The sequence below is a fragment of the Python bivittatus genome, unplaced genomic scaffold (assembly GCF_059951505.1).
Source record: "Python bivittatus isolate LINGU-HERP-01145 unplaced genomic scaffold, Pbiv_v1 ctg000980_np1212, whole genome shotgun sequence".
Lineage (NCBI taxonomy): Eukaryota > Metazoa > Chordata > Lepidosauria > Squamata > Pythonidae > Python > Python bivittatus.
In genome coordinates this window covers 13,937,484-13,949,752 of record NW_028277125.1, presented here as the reverse complement: position 1 = coordinate 13,949,752, position 12,269 = coordinate 13,937,484, and the positions used below count along the sequence as shown (strand labels likewise).

Sequence of the window (12,269 nt, the reverse complement as noted above, 5' to 3'; positions counted from 1 at the left end):
AATTAATATTAAATCTAGAGAAAATGCAGTGATGCAGTGTATAAGGAAGAATAATACAGAAGAAGTGATTATGGTTTCAAAACTAAAAAGAGTCCAGTTATAGTGACTGTTTATCTATATTGGTAAAATGACTCTGCCAATTATTAATGAAAATAAGACAGAAGTAAGAATCAATTGATAGTAAGGACATAATACATTGTTATAAAGTATTGAATAAATGAACAGCTGCATTTGAAATGTTTCCAAACGGAAAATATCTAGGTGTTCGAAAAAAAATTATGGCGTATTGTACAAACTGTGAAACAGTATTTTTCATACTGTGTGTGTATTTTTTTATTGCAGATGGCTAAGAGGAAAAAAAGTGTAACAAAGTTATGCCTCTCTCATACTGTTTTCAGTTTTCAAAGCAAAACTGTCTGACTTTAGCATTAAATACACATATACAAATACATACTTAACATAATTTCATATATGTGAGCCTGGTAGGAGTTACAAATCATTCAAAATAAATAAATGTCTGAACGTAGCTTTTTTAGACTCTTCATTTGGCTGAATGGGACACACATACTGTATCCATGTGTCTTCTTGTTGCAAAATCCGTTCAGTAGCTATGGTTTTACACAAGCACCTTCTTTTCTTGTGATTCAGTTGTGGATTATTTCAGTTGTGGATTATTTCAGATGCAACCTGGCAAATATATTTTGTACAACATGTTTTAAATTTTTTTAATCATCATTGTTTTTTATACGTTAACTGTTTTATAGTCTTATTGTACGCTGCCCAGAGTCACTTTTTCGTGAGATGGGCAGCCATATAAATTTGATGATGAATAAATAGTAGACAGATGTAGTATACAATGCTATTGGGTAGACTTTTGCAGAACACTTTGGCAGATAAAAGTACTGTGCAGCACAACTTGCAGACAGACTCACAAAAAATCAAAATTTTGATTCCAGCTGATTGTCTCCAACGTAGAAGGGAAAAGTAGTCCTAGTGATGTCATGGTCTGCACAACAAGTCCAGACAGGCCAGGGCCACCTTCAAGACCCATTGTTAAAGGGCCAGTAACATCTCATGGCTTCAGTGTGAAATGGGGTAAGAGCACTTCTCTGTATTTTAAAAGCACAAAAAGAACTGATTTAACGTGCACGACATTGCTGTAGAAGTGGCTGGTGCCATTTTGTTGTAATGTAATGCACTCTTCCCTGCATAGACATGTAGAGTGTGTCTGCACAGAACTGACTTTGGGTTCTGACTCTCTCAACTGATGCTGAAAAGAAAATGGTTCACTTGTGTTGCCCAGATGTTGTCACTTCTGAATGTGCCATAAGCAGTGATGGAACAACATGACAAATGGGTGTTGCTCCAGAAATAGAATATAGCAAGTTATGACAAAACAAGCAAGAACATTTAAAAGAGAGAGGTTTTGTTATCTGGGCCAGCAAGAAAGAATTTATTCATTTAAGCAAATGCAGATGTATTCGTTTGAAAAAGACTGACATCCACTTCCTGGAGATTTCCTTTGACAAATCAGAGGGAAATAAAATCAGAGACGCAGGGGAAAGAGGAAAGTCCTGCTATATGCCTTTGGTCTGCTGAAAAAGCTACGGAGTTGGAGCTCTTATGCTTACAAACTTTTAGCACCCCTAACCTTCATCAAGCAGGGACCCAGACTAACAAGCATATTAGAGGTAATCTTTTGCTGACTAAAAGATAGATTCTGCATCTAATCACCACTGAAAAGAATGTTTTTCCATTTTTGTAGCTTGTTTATTATTTCTTCTCCAATTTTTTTTTTTTAAACAGAGCCTCCTCAGGACAATGGTGGTTCAGAAATCCTAAATTATCTGTTAGAAGTTTCAGAAGGAAGCTCTGAAGGTAAACTTGATTCATAAACTGTTTGGTTACTTATAATTATACATGTTCATAAGAAAACATAGCTGCATATAATCAGGTAAGAGAAGTGTCGCTACCCTCAAAACCTTTTGTATCAAGTAGCTGGAAATTTCTTGGCTGAATTTATTGCAGGGTAATGATTCTTCACTGTCCCCAAGACTTTGATTCTGGATTCACTGACCATTAGATAAAAATGGAAATCTCTGTAGTAAACAAGTTTTAAAAAGTTAATATTACTTTCTGAACTGTAATATTTAACTGTAACTGCATATCGAAATCGTATAGTACTGATAGGATTCCGGGCAAATCTAGCCTTGTTTTTTAAAAAATTGCAATATACTTGTTTGAAAAGATGTATTTATTTATTTAGGTTTGCATCTAACTTTGCTTTGCAAAATAATAACTATCATTACCAATAATGAGTTATTTTCAAAATACAATGCATTTTTATTTAGGTAAAGCTTTTTTTTATTTTGTCAACTTTCATAATTAACTGGAAATTTGGCCTTACCAAAACCAGAACAGTGCCTTTTTCAGCAAACACAAATCCAGCAAATGATCAAGCAAAACCCTACCTCTCTAATCCAGCTTTCAACTGATGAAAGGACCTGACTGATGGAAAGGGCCTGATTGAAAGGACCATCGGCCATTTCTTCCCATAAAGGGGCTATTGCCATAAATCACTGCAAAGCCAGGGACTTAATGAAATCTAAATAGGATCTTAACAGCTGTTTATCACTTGCCTGAGTGAGTCCAATTAACCTTACAGCAAATCAATGGGAAGTTGCATATAGAGGGCCTGCTACAGAATGTACGTGTGCTTACTTGAAACCAGGCACTTTATACAAGCTCCGGGCATGCTGTATTAGCACTGGTGGACACAGTCAGGTAAGATCTAGTTGAACAGCAAAAGGTACCTTTTTTTCCCCTCTCCATCCTGTCATACTTTCCAACTTTTGTAGACCATCACATCACAAATGGTTATACTGACTGTGAGGTGTTTGATTATTTTTTGCTGCTATTTTATGTTGTGCTGTGTTACAGGTAGTCCTCGCTTAATGACAGTAATTGGGGCCAGAATTTCCATCGCTAAGCAATGCAATTACAAAGTGCAGTGTCACATGACTGTGCTGCTTAGTGACAGCAGTTCCGGCAATCCCCAGTTACCATTATTAAGCAAATTTCCATGGGTCACTAAGCGAGGACCTCACATGACTGCAACTTCTGACTTCCTGCTGGCTTCCCATTTGACTTTGCTTGTGGGAAGCCAGCAGGGCAGGTCAGAAATCACAGTCATGTGACTACATAATGCTGCAACGGGTAGGAAATGCAGACCAGTGGCCAAGCACCTGGATCGCAATCACATGACCATGGAGGTGCTGCAGTGGCCAGAATTTTGAGGAGCAGTCACTGTATGTTCAAACGGTTGCTGAATGAGTTGTCGTTAACCAAGGACCACCTCTATTTCTTTTTAATCATTGGTTGTGTTTTTATTCTGTTTTCATTCTTAGCTGCCCAGAGTCGTATATATGAGATGGGCAGCCATATAAATTTATTAAATAATTTTTTTTTTTTAAATGCTCAAATTCTCATCTACATGCTCATTTTAATAGTTTATCTCATGTAGTTCTTGCTGCAAGAATAGCTGACTTTGATCATTCTCAGAAAGCTAAGCCAAGTCAAACCCAGTTAATGCCTGAATGGACGACTGGCAGAAAATCCCAGAGCTGTAAACTGGGAAGTTTAAAAACATCCTGGAAGAGGGCATGTCTGTGGCCAAGAAAGCCCCATAAATATATGCACAAGTCACTAGGAATTGAGTTCAACTTGAAGGAGATTTTGCTTTGTACTCTTCTGTATGCTCTTACACAGTTCTTGCCTTGCTTCAGATCTCACTGAGATATTTAATGAAGCCTCTACTTCTTTTCATTTCTCTTCTTCTGTCACTGCTTTGGCCTGCCATTTTCCATCATCCAGAAGTGATGCTAACCTCATTGTAAAGACACTTGAGATGAGCTTTAAAGAACTTTAAATGAAAATTTTGGTTGGAAACCAAGAATAGTATTATCTTGTGCTTGTATGGACTTGGAATCTGAACTTCCATCAGGATTAAAATAATTAGCTGCTTTATCCTGTGTCAGGCCATTGGTCTGTGTAACAGTCAATATTATCTATTGATTGGTAGGAACTGAATTTTTTACTTTCTAAGAATGAATGAGTGAATGAGCAAGCAGGCAGGCAGGCAGGCAAGCTGGTCTTCCCAACCTAGTACCTCACAGATGTGTCAGGACTCCAACTCTCAACACATTTGTTGGGTAGAAGTAATGGGAAATGAAATCCCATCAGATCTGGAGGGTATTTTGGGGGCTGAAGGACTCTTCTGCCACTGAGATATGCCACTGTATTTCATAAGGCAAATTGATCATGGCCACTGTTAGCTGGGGAGATTGAGACAAATTTTCCTAGTTGGGGATGATTCTAAGAGTTGACAGTGTTACAAATATTGACAGTGCAGACAGTCCCACTGCTACCATCATGCATAGTGAGCTGCAGAACTATGTTAGTGAGTATCTCTCTGCTCAGCCTGTAATGGGCCGTCATAAGGAAGAAGTGTTTAGGGCTGTATAAACAAATGAAGGTTATTTTAGTAGTAATTTGGTATTAATAACAGAAAGTTCCTCTTAAAAACATTGTTATATGTTCAAGACTGGGCTTGTGATATAATTCATCTCTTAAGGTTCACTAATAAATTTCAGACTAAGTTTGTCCTGTCTTAATCTCTTAATAAAAATGTTGTACACATTTGGTAGTAAGGTTGGGTGAACAGTTAGCCACTTTGGCTTCCTGGAGTACTGTGAACTTCCTGAGGCATATTTTATTTCTTATGTGCATTTTTATTTTTCCATCCTTTCTGCTCTTCCTCCTTTATATCAAGCTAGGCTGAGAAGAGAAAGTGACCACCTCAACATTTACCAAATAAGCCAACACATGTGGATGAACACATGGATCCTGGCCCCCTGGTGTTACAGTGTCAAGGTCAAGGCTCTTTCTCCATGTAGAAGGCAACTGCATAGAGCAGTGTTTCTCAACCTTGACAACTTTAAGATATGTGGACTTCAACTCCCACATGCTGGCTGGGGAATTGAAGTCCACACATCTAAAGTTGTCAAGGTTGAGAAACACTGGCATAGAGACTACATTCGCATGACATACTAAACTACAAGCTATCCAACACCATTTTAGCATAGTGAATGGTGCAAAGTTGTCCTTTGTGGTTTGCTAATGATTCAAGGGAACCCAGAAAGTTGGATTAATTGGGCAAACCAAGGTGAAATTAACCATGGGTAAGTCTGTAATGTGACTATAGCTGAATTGAATAGCTAAATAGGTTTATATCTTATGTATTTTTGTCTTTTTCTAGTGTTCTGAAAGTTTACTTGTTCGTACACTAAGCATTGCTCCAAACCAGTGTCAACCACCCAGAGTGCTTGGGAAACCAAAACATAAAGAAGTACAACTGCAGTGGGGTAGGTCATTAGAACTTGACTTGATGTCCATTTCTTTGCTTCAAAATTTATCTATGAAAGTGTCTGATATTACAATCCATTCAATTATTATGGTTAGGTATCTTGCAAACTCCTACAGGAGAGTGGGTAGTTAGGAGAAGCTTATTTTTGGTATCTGACAAAGTAATAACACCAACTTCACTGTAATTATATTAATCGTCTCAACATCTCTTTCCAGATGCTCCCCCTGTATCAGAAAGTAGCAGTCATATCTCAGCATACAGTGTAGAAATGACTGGACCTGAAGATGTGGTTTTGGAGGTGTATCATGGTCCAGATCTTGAATGTACTGTCGGCAATCTTCTGCCTGGAACAATATATCAGTTCAGAGTGAGAGCTTTGAATGATGGAGGGGTGAGGAAGCTGACTCCAAACTGTTGCATATTTATTTATTTGTTTGTTTGTTTGTTTATTTATTCATTCATTCATTTTTTTATTTATTTTTCAAATTTAGATAATGCCCATCTCACCAAAAACTGACTCTGGGGGGGTTCATGATAAAACAACAATAAATATTAATTAAAATACAATAAAAACAATATAAAAATACAGTAAAAATAGAATAAAACCAAACACATACACAAATAATAATATCTTCCAAGATGTTGATGATTGTAAGATGTTAACATATGAGAGCATCTTCAAGGTGCTAGCCATCCCCAGGGTTGGTTGTCCCTTTTTTGGCCCCATTCCAGTTGGCCAAGCCAGGTCTTGACTGCTTTCCAGAAGGACAAGAGAGTTGGGGCCTGCCTCACCTCTGGGGGGAGAGTATTCCATAGGGTGGGGGCCACAGCAAAGAAGGCTCTCTTTCTGGATCCCGCCAGTCGCCATTCTTTCATCAGTGGGTCTGCAGCATACCCTCCCTACCTGACTGGGTGTTTGCAGTTATTCCTTGCAAACTCTTCTCCTAAAAATGTTTGCCTTCCCCAATCTTTCATAATAAGCAACCAATTAAGTTGCCTGCACATTGGGGCTATCATAAATGCTAGTAAGCACCCTATCTGTGGAGGAACAAATTCCCCAGGAACTGTTCAATTCATAGGATATCCACTGTGAAAGAAATGGAACATATATGGTTAATGGAAAAATAGCCCTGTTACTAGATCTAGAAGTAGAAGAGGGGAGATTTGTGTGTCTGAAATTGTAGAATTACAATATTGTGTATTAGGAAAATGTTTGGAAATAAACCACATTCACTACTCTATCTGAATGTTTCGGGTGGTTTCTGCCATGGGCATTTTTCCTAACCAAGAATTGATTAAATATATATTTTATTTATTTATAAGACATAGATTCCTATAGACTTCCTAATCAATAGACTGCAATTCATAGTCCATCTGAAGAACATCAAGTTGGGGAAGAACATATTATTATACTGTAATCTAATCGCTCTACTGTATGCAAAGTGTGCATAAGCTTTCCTATTTCTTTTTTAGTACGGGACTTACTCTGAAGCTACAAAAGTCATCACAGTTGCTGGGCCTCCAGGGCAGTGCAGAGCGCCTTCCCTTGCCTTCCTTTCAGATTCAAGTGTACTTGTGAGCTGGGAGGTAAGAGAAAATGGTTCTTTGGAGTTATGTCAATCTTCCATTTAAATTAACCAAGATTAGGGCTCCCTACAGAGAAAGAATAAATTTGTGGAATCACTATGTTAAATTATCCATTGTATTTATTGCAATGATCAGTTCTGATCATTCCTCACATTAAAAAAAGATGTATTTTTTTCTCTTTATTTAATTAAACAAAACAGACAGAAAAAATGGGAAAGGAAAAAGGCGCGCGTGCACACCACACACACACACACACACACACATACACACAAATACAAATGTATATAGTTTTCCATAAAGATTGCAATAAGGGATGACCATTTTTCATTATAATCATCCATACATAGTTTAGAACTATATGCAACTTGTTCATGAGTCACAAGTAACATCAGGTGTTTGGCCCATTGAGTAATTGGGGTCATACATTTATATTCAGAGTTTTGAAGAACAAGTCTTTTAGCAATAAGAAGGATGTGGAGAATCTGGAGCTAATCTAATCTTGGCAAAATTATCTTCCAAAGCATGTGTGTCACAGAAGGAAAGGCCCTCCTAGGCCCCACCAGCCAACACTCCTTAAGCAACAGTACCCAGAACGTGTCCTTCCTGCCAGATTGGGTGGGATGGGTAGAAACAATTGGGGAGAGACAGTTCCATAAGTAATCCAGTCCTAAGACATGAAGAGCTTTAAAGGTGACAACCACCACCTTGAATTGCACCCGGAAGTACGCTGGAGGCCAGTGCAGATCACAGAGCTGTGGTGTCACATGTGCCAAGTAACTGGCACCAATAATTTCCCATGCCGCCACATTTTTGCACCAGTTGAAACTTCAAGGGCAGCCCCATGTAAAGCACATTGTAATAGTCCAATCTGGAGGTCATGAGGCCATGAGTGACCACGAGTAGGGCCTCCCAGGCCAGGAACAGGCCTAACTGGCACACAGCCCTAAGCTGTGCAAAGGCCCTTTTATCCATGGCTGCCACCCGCTCTGTGAGCAGGAGCCATGAGTCCATGAGGACCCCCAGGTTGCACACTTGGTCTGCCTGGGGCAGTGCTACCCCATTCAAAACCAAAGATGGAAGGTCCCTGGAACCAGAGGTCCAAAAACCCAGAGCCACTTGGTCTTGTTTGGGTTGAGCTAAAGCCTGTTGCACCCCATCCAGGCCTCAGAACCTTGAAGCACTGAGACAGAACCTCAACGGCATCACTCAGGTAGCCTGGGGTGGTGATATAAAGCATACTGAGGATACCTCATACAGCATACTGATGATGCCTCACCCCAAACTGTCAGATAACGTCACCCAGATTCTGTCTATAAGGTGTAAGCAAATAAAGGAACTCTACTCAACTGGACTGTTTCATTGTTGTTCTTGGGCTGGGCCTGACATCAATCTTGCCAAACTAAATCTATACTACAGCAACTAGTGGATATGCCCTGTGAGATTCTAGGAAATGGCTCTCCTGAATCTCTTAGTCTTCTCATGCTCCCCTTGTGGACTGTGTTGCCTCTTGCCTTCTCCCCGCTCCTGGAATGTACTCCCTCCTTCCTGATAGCCTTGATTTCTCACATCACTCTCCTCCTCGTAGATACATTCCATCACAGGTAGGTCCTAATAGCTTCTCTAACTCATGTTTGATCAGATTTGCTCCTTGTCGCCCTCCAGAGGTGCTTTAGGTGTCTCTTCCCCAGTTTCATTTACCTTAGCTCCTCTGCATACTATGAGGAGTTCCAGGATCCCCAAGGGAGGAGAGGCCGCTCAGGCACAATCTGGTCCAAAGCCCCTGTCGCCAGGCGGCCACCAGGCCTTCAGTTGGATCGTTCAGCAGACCCTCTGGAACGATCCCAAGCTCCTTCTGAAACCCAGTAGGGTCCATTAGTCACCTGGGGCAGGCCAATCTAATAGGTCCAGCCTCCCTGTGGTGGAGGAGAACTGTAGGGTAACCAGAGAGTAGTCCGACCGTGACAGGGGAGAAACTGAAGCCTCCCCCAAAACCAGATCACCTTGCCACTGGCCCAACAGAAAAACCAGGTCAAGTGTATGGTATTGTTGCTGAGAACATGAGCAGGGGGGTGCTACTGTGTTCACACCTTGCTTGCAGCCTCCCCAAAGCCATTCAGTGGATCACTATGAGAAGAGAATCCTGGTCTTTGGGTCTGAATTAGGAAGATTTTTTCTTATACTCCTGTGAAACATCAGCCACCTTTTTTTTCCCCAGGTGTTTAGTAAATAAGCATTAAGTATTTGAATGTCACTGCCTAAAGTGGCAGCATTTGGTTAAAAGCCATTCCTTCTGCCAAAATGCATTTGAGTTCTAACATTCACTTCAACTTAGCAGAAAATTGCGGGTAGATAATTGTGAGCTTTCCCTGTTTGTGAAGGCATATGGCCAATGGCAGGGAGGCTTTTTAGAAGATGGAAGCAACACCTAGGGCTGGTTGATGAGATTCCATTTGTCACTGCAGAGAGTTGCTACATTTTCAGGAGAAATATAAAAACTACCATTTTGGAAGGTTGAAATCAATTCACATGAGTCTTTTAACAATGATAATCTACATCCAATAGCATTTTCTGTTCATGTGGCCTGTATTAGATCACACTTCTGAAAGCTTATTGTTTATCTGTAGAATTCAAGAGGAACGTTTTGTCCACAAATAACCACTGATAGTTTTCTAATACATCATTTGAAATACTTTACATTAAATTGGCCCTTTATTAAGTGATTTTCTCCAAATACCTGAAATTGCTCTGCTCCTTCAAACCAACGTTCCTCTTTTTCCAATGCTATCAAGGCAGAGAAGTTCACAAATAGCAAATGAAAGAATGCTGGAAGATAGGAAGAAAAGCAGAAAATCAGGCAGGTGAACACTGTTGTCCCCTGAAGTGGCACTCAGCTATTTATCCTGGTTTTGGGGGAGGCTGCTGAAATGAAGCTCCTGTTTCCCATCAAAAAAAGGATATCTGATGGTGCATTGAGAAGCTTCCACATATATATGTAATTAGAAGCTGATGAAGGTGTTGTGAGTATTCACTTATTCCAAAGTAGTTCAGAAATATATTAATGGTGTTTCCTGGTAACAAATGAGCCAGTAAATGGGAACTGAGAAATACTCAGAGCCATGTATACAAGTTGGAAGAAAGCCAAAAAAAAAGAAATTCTAAGCTGAATCTTGGTGTCGGGGACAAGAGTAGAAGTTAGTGGCTTGCTTCAGTTAAAGACATTGCTGTTCATATCCAAGGTACTTTCATATAAGAGTTGATTTGCTGAATGCATACTTAACAGCTCCATTCACTAAAACATGGCAAATAAGCACTAAATTTCCCTCTAGCATGTTTCCCCAAATTGGCGCCTTCAAAGTATACCAGTTCCAACCTATCTTTATGAAAGGCTGCTCTAAACCAATTGTGGATGTGTTAAGATTTAGTTAGAATTCAATAAATTGACTGCACTTACTTAGGCATCTGCTTCTCCTACTGAATTTTTCTCTTTGAGATTTCTCATCTTGATATTTGACATCTGCAGTAAAGAGGAGGTCTTGATTGTCTATGTGACTCAGATATGGATTGCACAATTATGTATATAATGCTTCCAAAGACAGAAAAGCATCTTCTGGGGCTCAAATATGACCCAAACTTCTGTATGTTTTGCAGAGTCCTGAGAGTTTTGGTGCTGACATCTCAGAATACAGACTGGAGTGGGGAGAAGATAAGGAGACTTTAGAACTGGTGTATACTGGCACAGGCAACTCCTTTGAAATCCACCAGCTGTCAGCTGCAGCACATTATTTCTGTAGACTACAGGTAAGTCAAGATTGTTAAGTTAGGATCAGATGTAAAACAAGATGAGGATATAAGTTTCTGCTTTCCTCATAACTTCACTATAAAGTGTGACATAAACCAGGGTTAGAGGATTATGTTAGGGTGAACAAAGTAAAATTCTCAGCTGCTAATATAAATGGGGGGAAAGTTGGAGAATTCTGCTTAGCTGGTTTTTTTGGCGATTGCATGCTCAATATACGTACATCGCAGATATGGTAATAAAAATACACTAGGCTTATATTTCAACTTTTCTTGGTGTGTTTCTTTCTTTTGTTTTCCTCTTAGAACAGAACCATACATGACAGTTGGAAAGTGTCACAGGAGAGGCGTGTTTGGGGAAGGGCTAAACAGTAGTTGAGAAAAATGCTTAAAATTATCATTTGCCTATCATTTTTGTTTAATCTTGCCCATCTTAGAAGATATGGCTGCTTTGCTGTCATATATGAAGTTGAGACGATCTATAAGTAGGGATGTCCTAAAGATGTCCCTGATGATGGCGGTGGTGGTGGTGATGATGATGATGATGATGATTTTGGCTTCCCAATTTGGCATACAACCCTGGTCTCTCATCCAAATATTAAGTAGATCTAAACTTCCTTAGCTTGTGAGCCTAGACTACATTGGCCAGGTGTTGCTGCCTGCTGAAACCCAGTCTGCAAAACCTAGTAAAAAACATGACCAATCTTTCCATCTCCCAGGACCTCTGAATCTAGTTTAAATATACCCAACATTGATCTAGGCATTTTTTCCCCATTACTTTTCTAGCTAGCTATAGAGTTTTGAAGAGAGCTAAGTCTTCACATAATGTTTCTTGCTCACAATGAATATAGGATACCATTTGACAGATTAGGAATTGAGGCTGAAAAAATAGGATCTAGAACTTTGTCCACCTGTAGATCTGAAATCCAATTATGTAGATAGTTTGTGGAATAGTGAAATAAAACCTATTTATTTTTCAGGCAATAAACCAAGCAGGAGCAGGATCATACAGCGACCTGGTTTCCTGCAGAGCCCCAGCCTCTGTTCCTGATGCTGTAACCCACCTCTACGTATCGGAGGATGAGCACCTGGATGCCTGTCCAATGCCTGTTGTATGCCTTGTATTGAACTGGGAGGAACCGTGCAATAATGGGTCTGAGATTATATCTTACAATATTGAACTGGGAGATACTACTTTGCCCGTGGGTAAAGTCACAACTTACGTAATTGAGGACTTGCTTCCAGAAACCACATTCCGGTAAGTGTTATTGAAAAGTGTTATTTCAGCAAAAATCCAAAATTTTCTGTATGGGATCTTTACAGAATATGATCCAAGAGCTAAAAGATGTTTGGTATGCATGTTTCAGGTATTTCTGAAGTCCTTGGTATCTGTGTGTCTTTCCTTAGAAGCTATGACAGGAGAAACTTAACAATTTATCCAACGGTAGTACACACCTTTTTT

General features: G+C 39.6%; 1 protein-coding gene across 1 annotated transcript in view; it reads left to right on the top strand.

Moving 5' to 3' along the window:
- FNDC3B (fibronectin type III domain containing 3B) overlaps positions 1 to 12,269 on the top strand; it is a 281,784-nt gene that overhangs the window by 217,802 nt on the left and 51,713 nt on the right. Inside the window, exons 15-22 of the mRNA XM_007424299.4 lie at positions 957 to 1,095; positions 1,807 to 1,878; positions 2,666 to 2,784; positions 5,318 to 5,423; positions 5,641 to 5,816; positions 6,899 to 7,012; positions 10,661 to 10,810; positions 11,788 to 12,065. Of these exons, the coding sequence (XP_007424361.2) occupies positions 957 to 1,095; positions 1,807 to 1,878; positions 2,666 to 2,784; positions 5,318 to 5,423; positions 5,641 to 5,816; positions 6,899 to 7,012; positions 10,661 to 10,810; positions 11,788 to 12,065 (1,154 nt within the window). The remainder of the gene's footprint in view (positions 1 to 956; positions 1,096 to 1,806; positions 1,879 to 2,665; positions 2,785 to 5,317; positions 5,424 to 5,640; positions 5,817 to 6,898; positions 7,013 to 10,660; positions 10,811 to 11,787; positions 12,066 to 12,269) is intronic.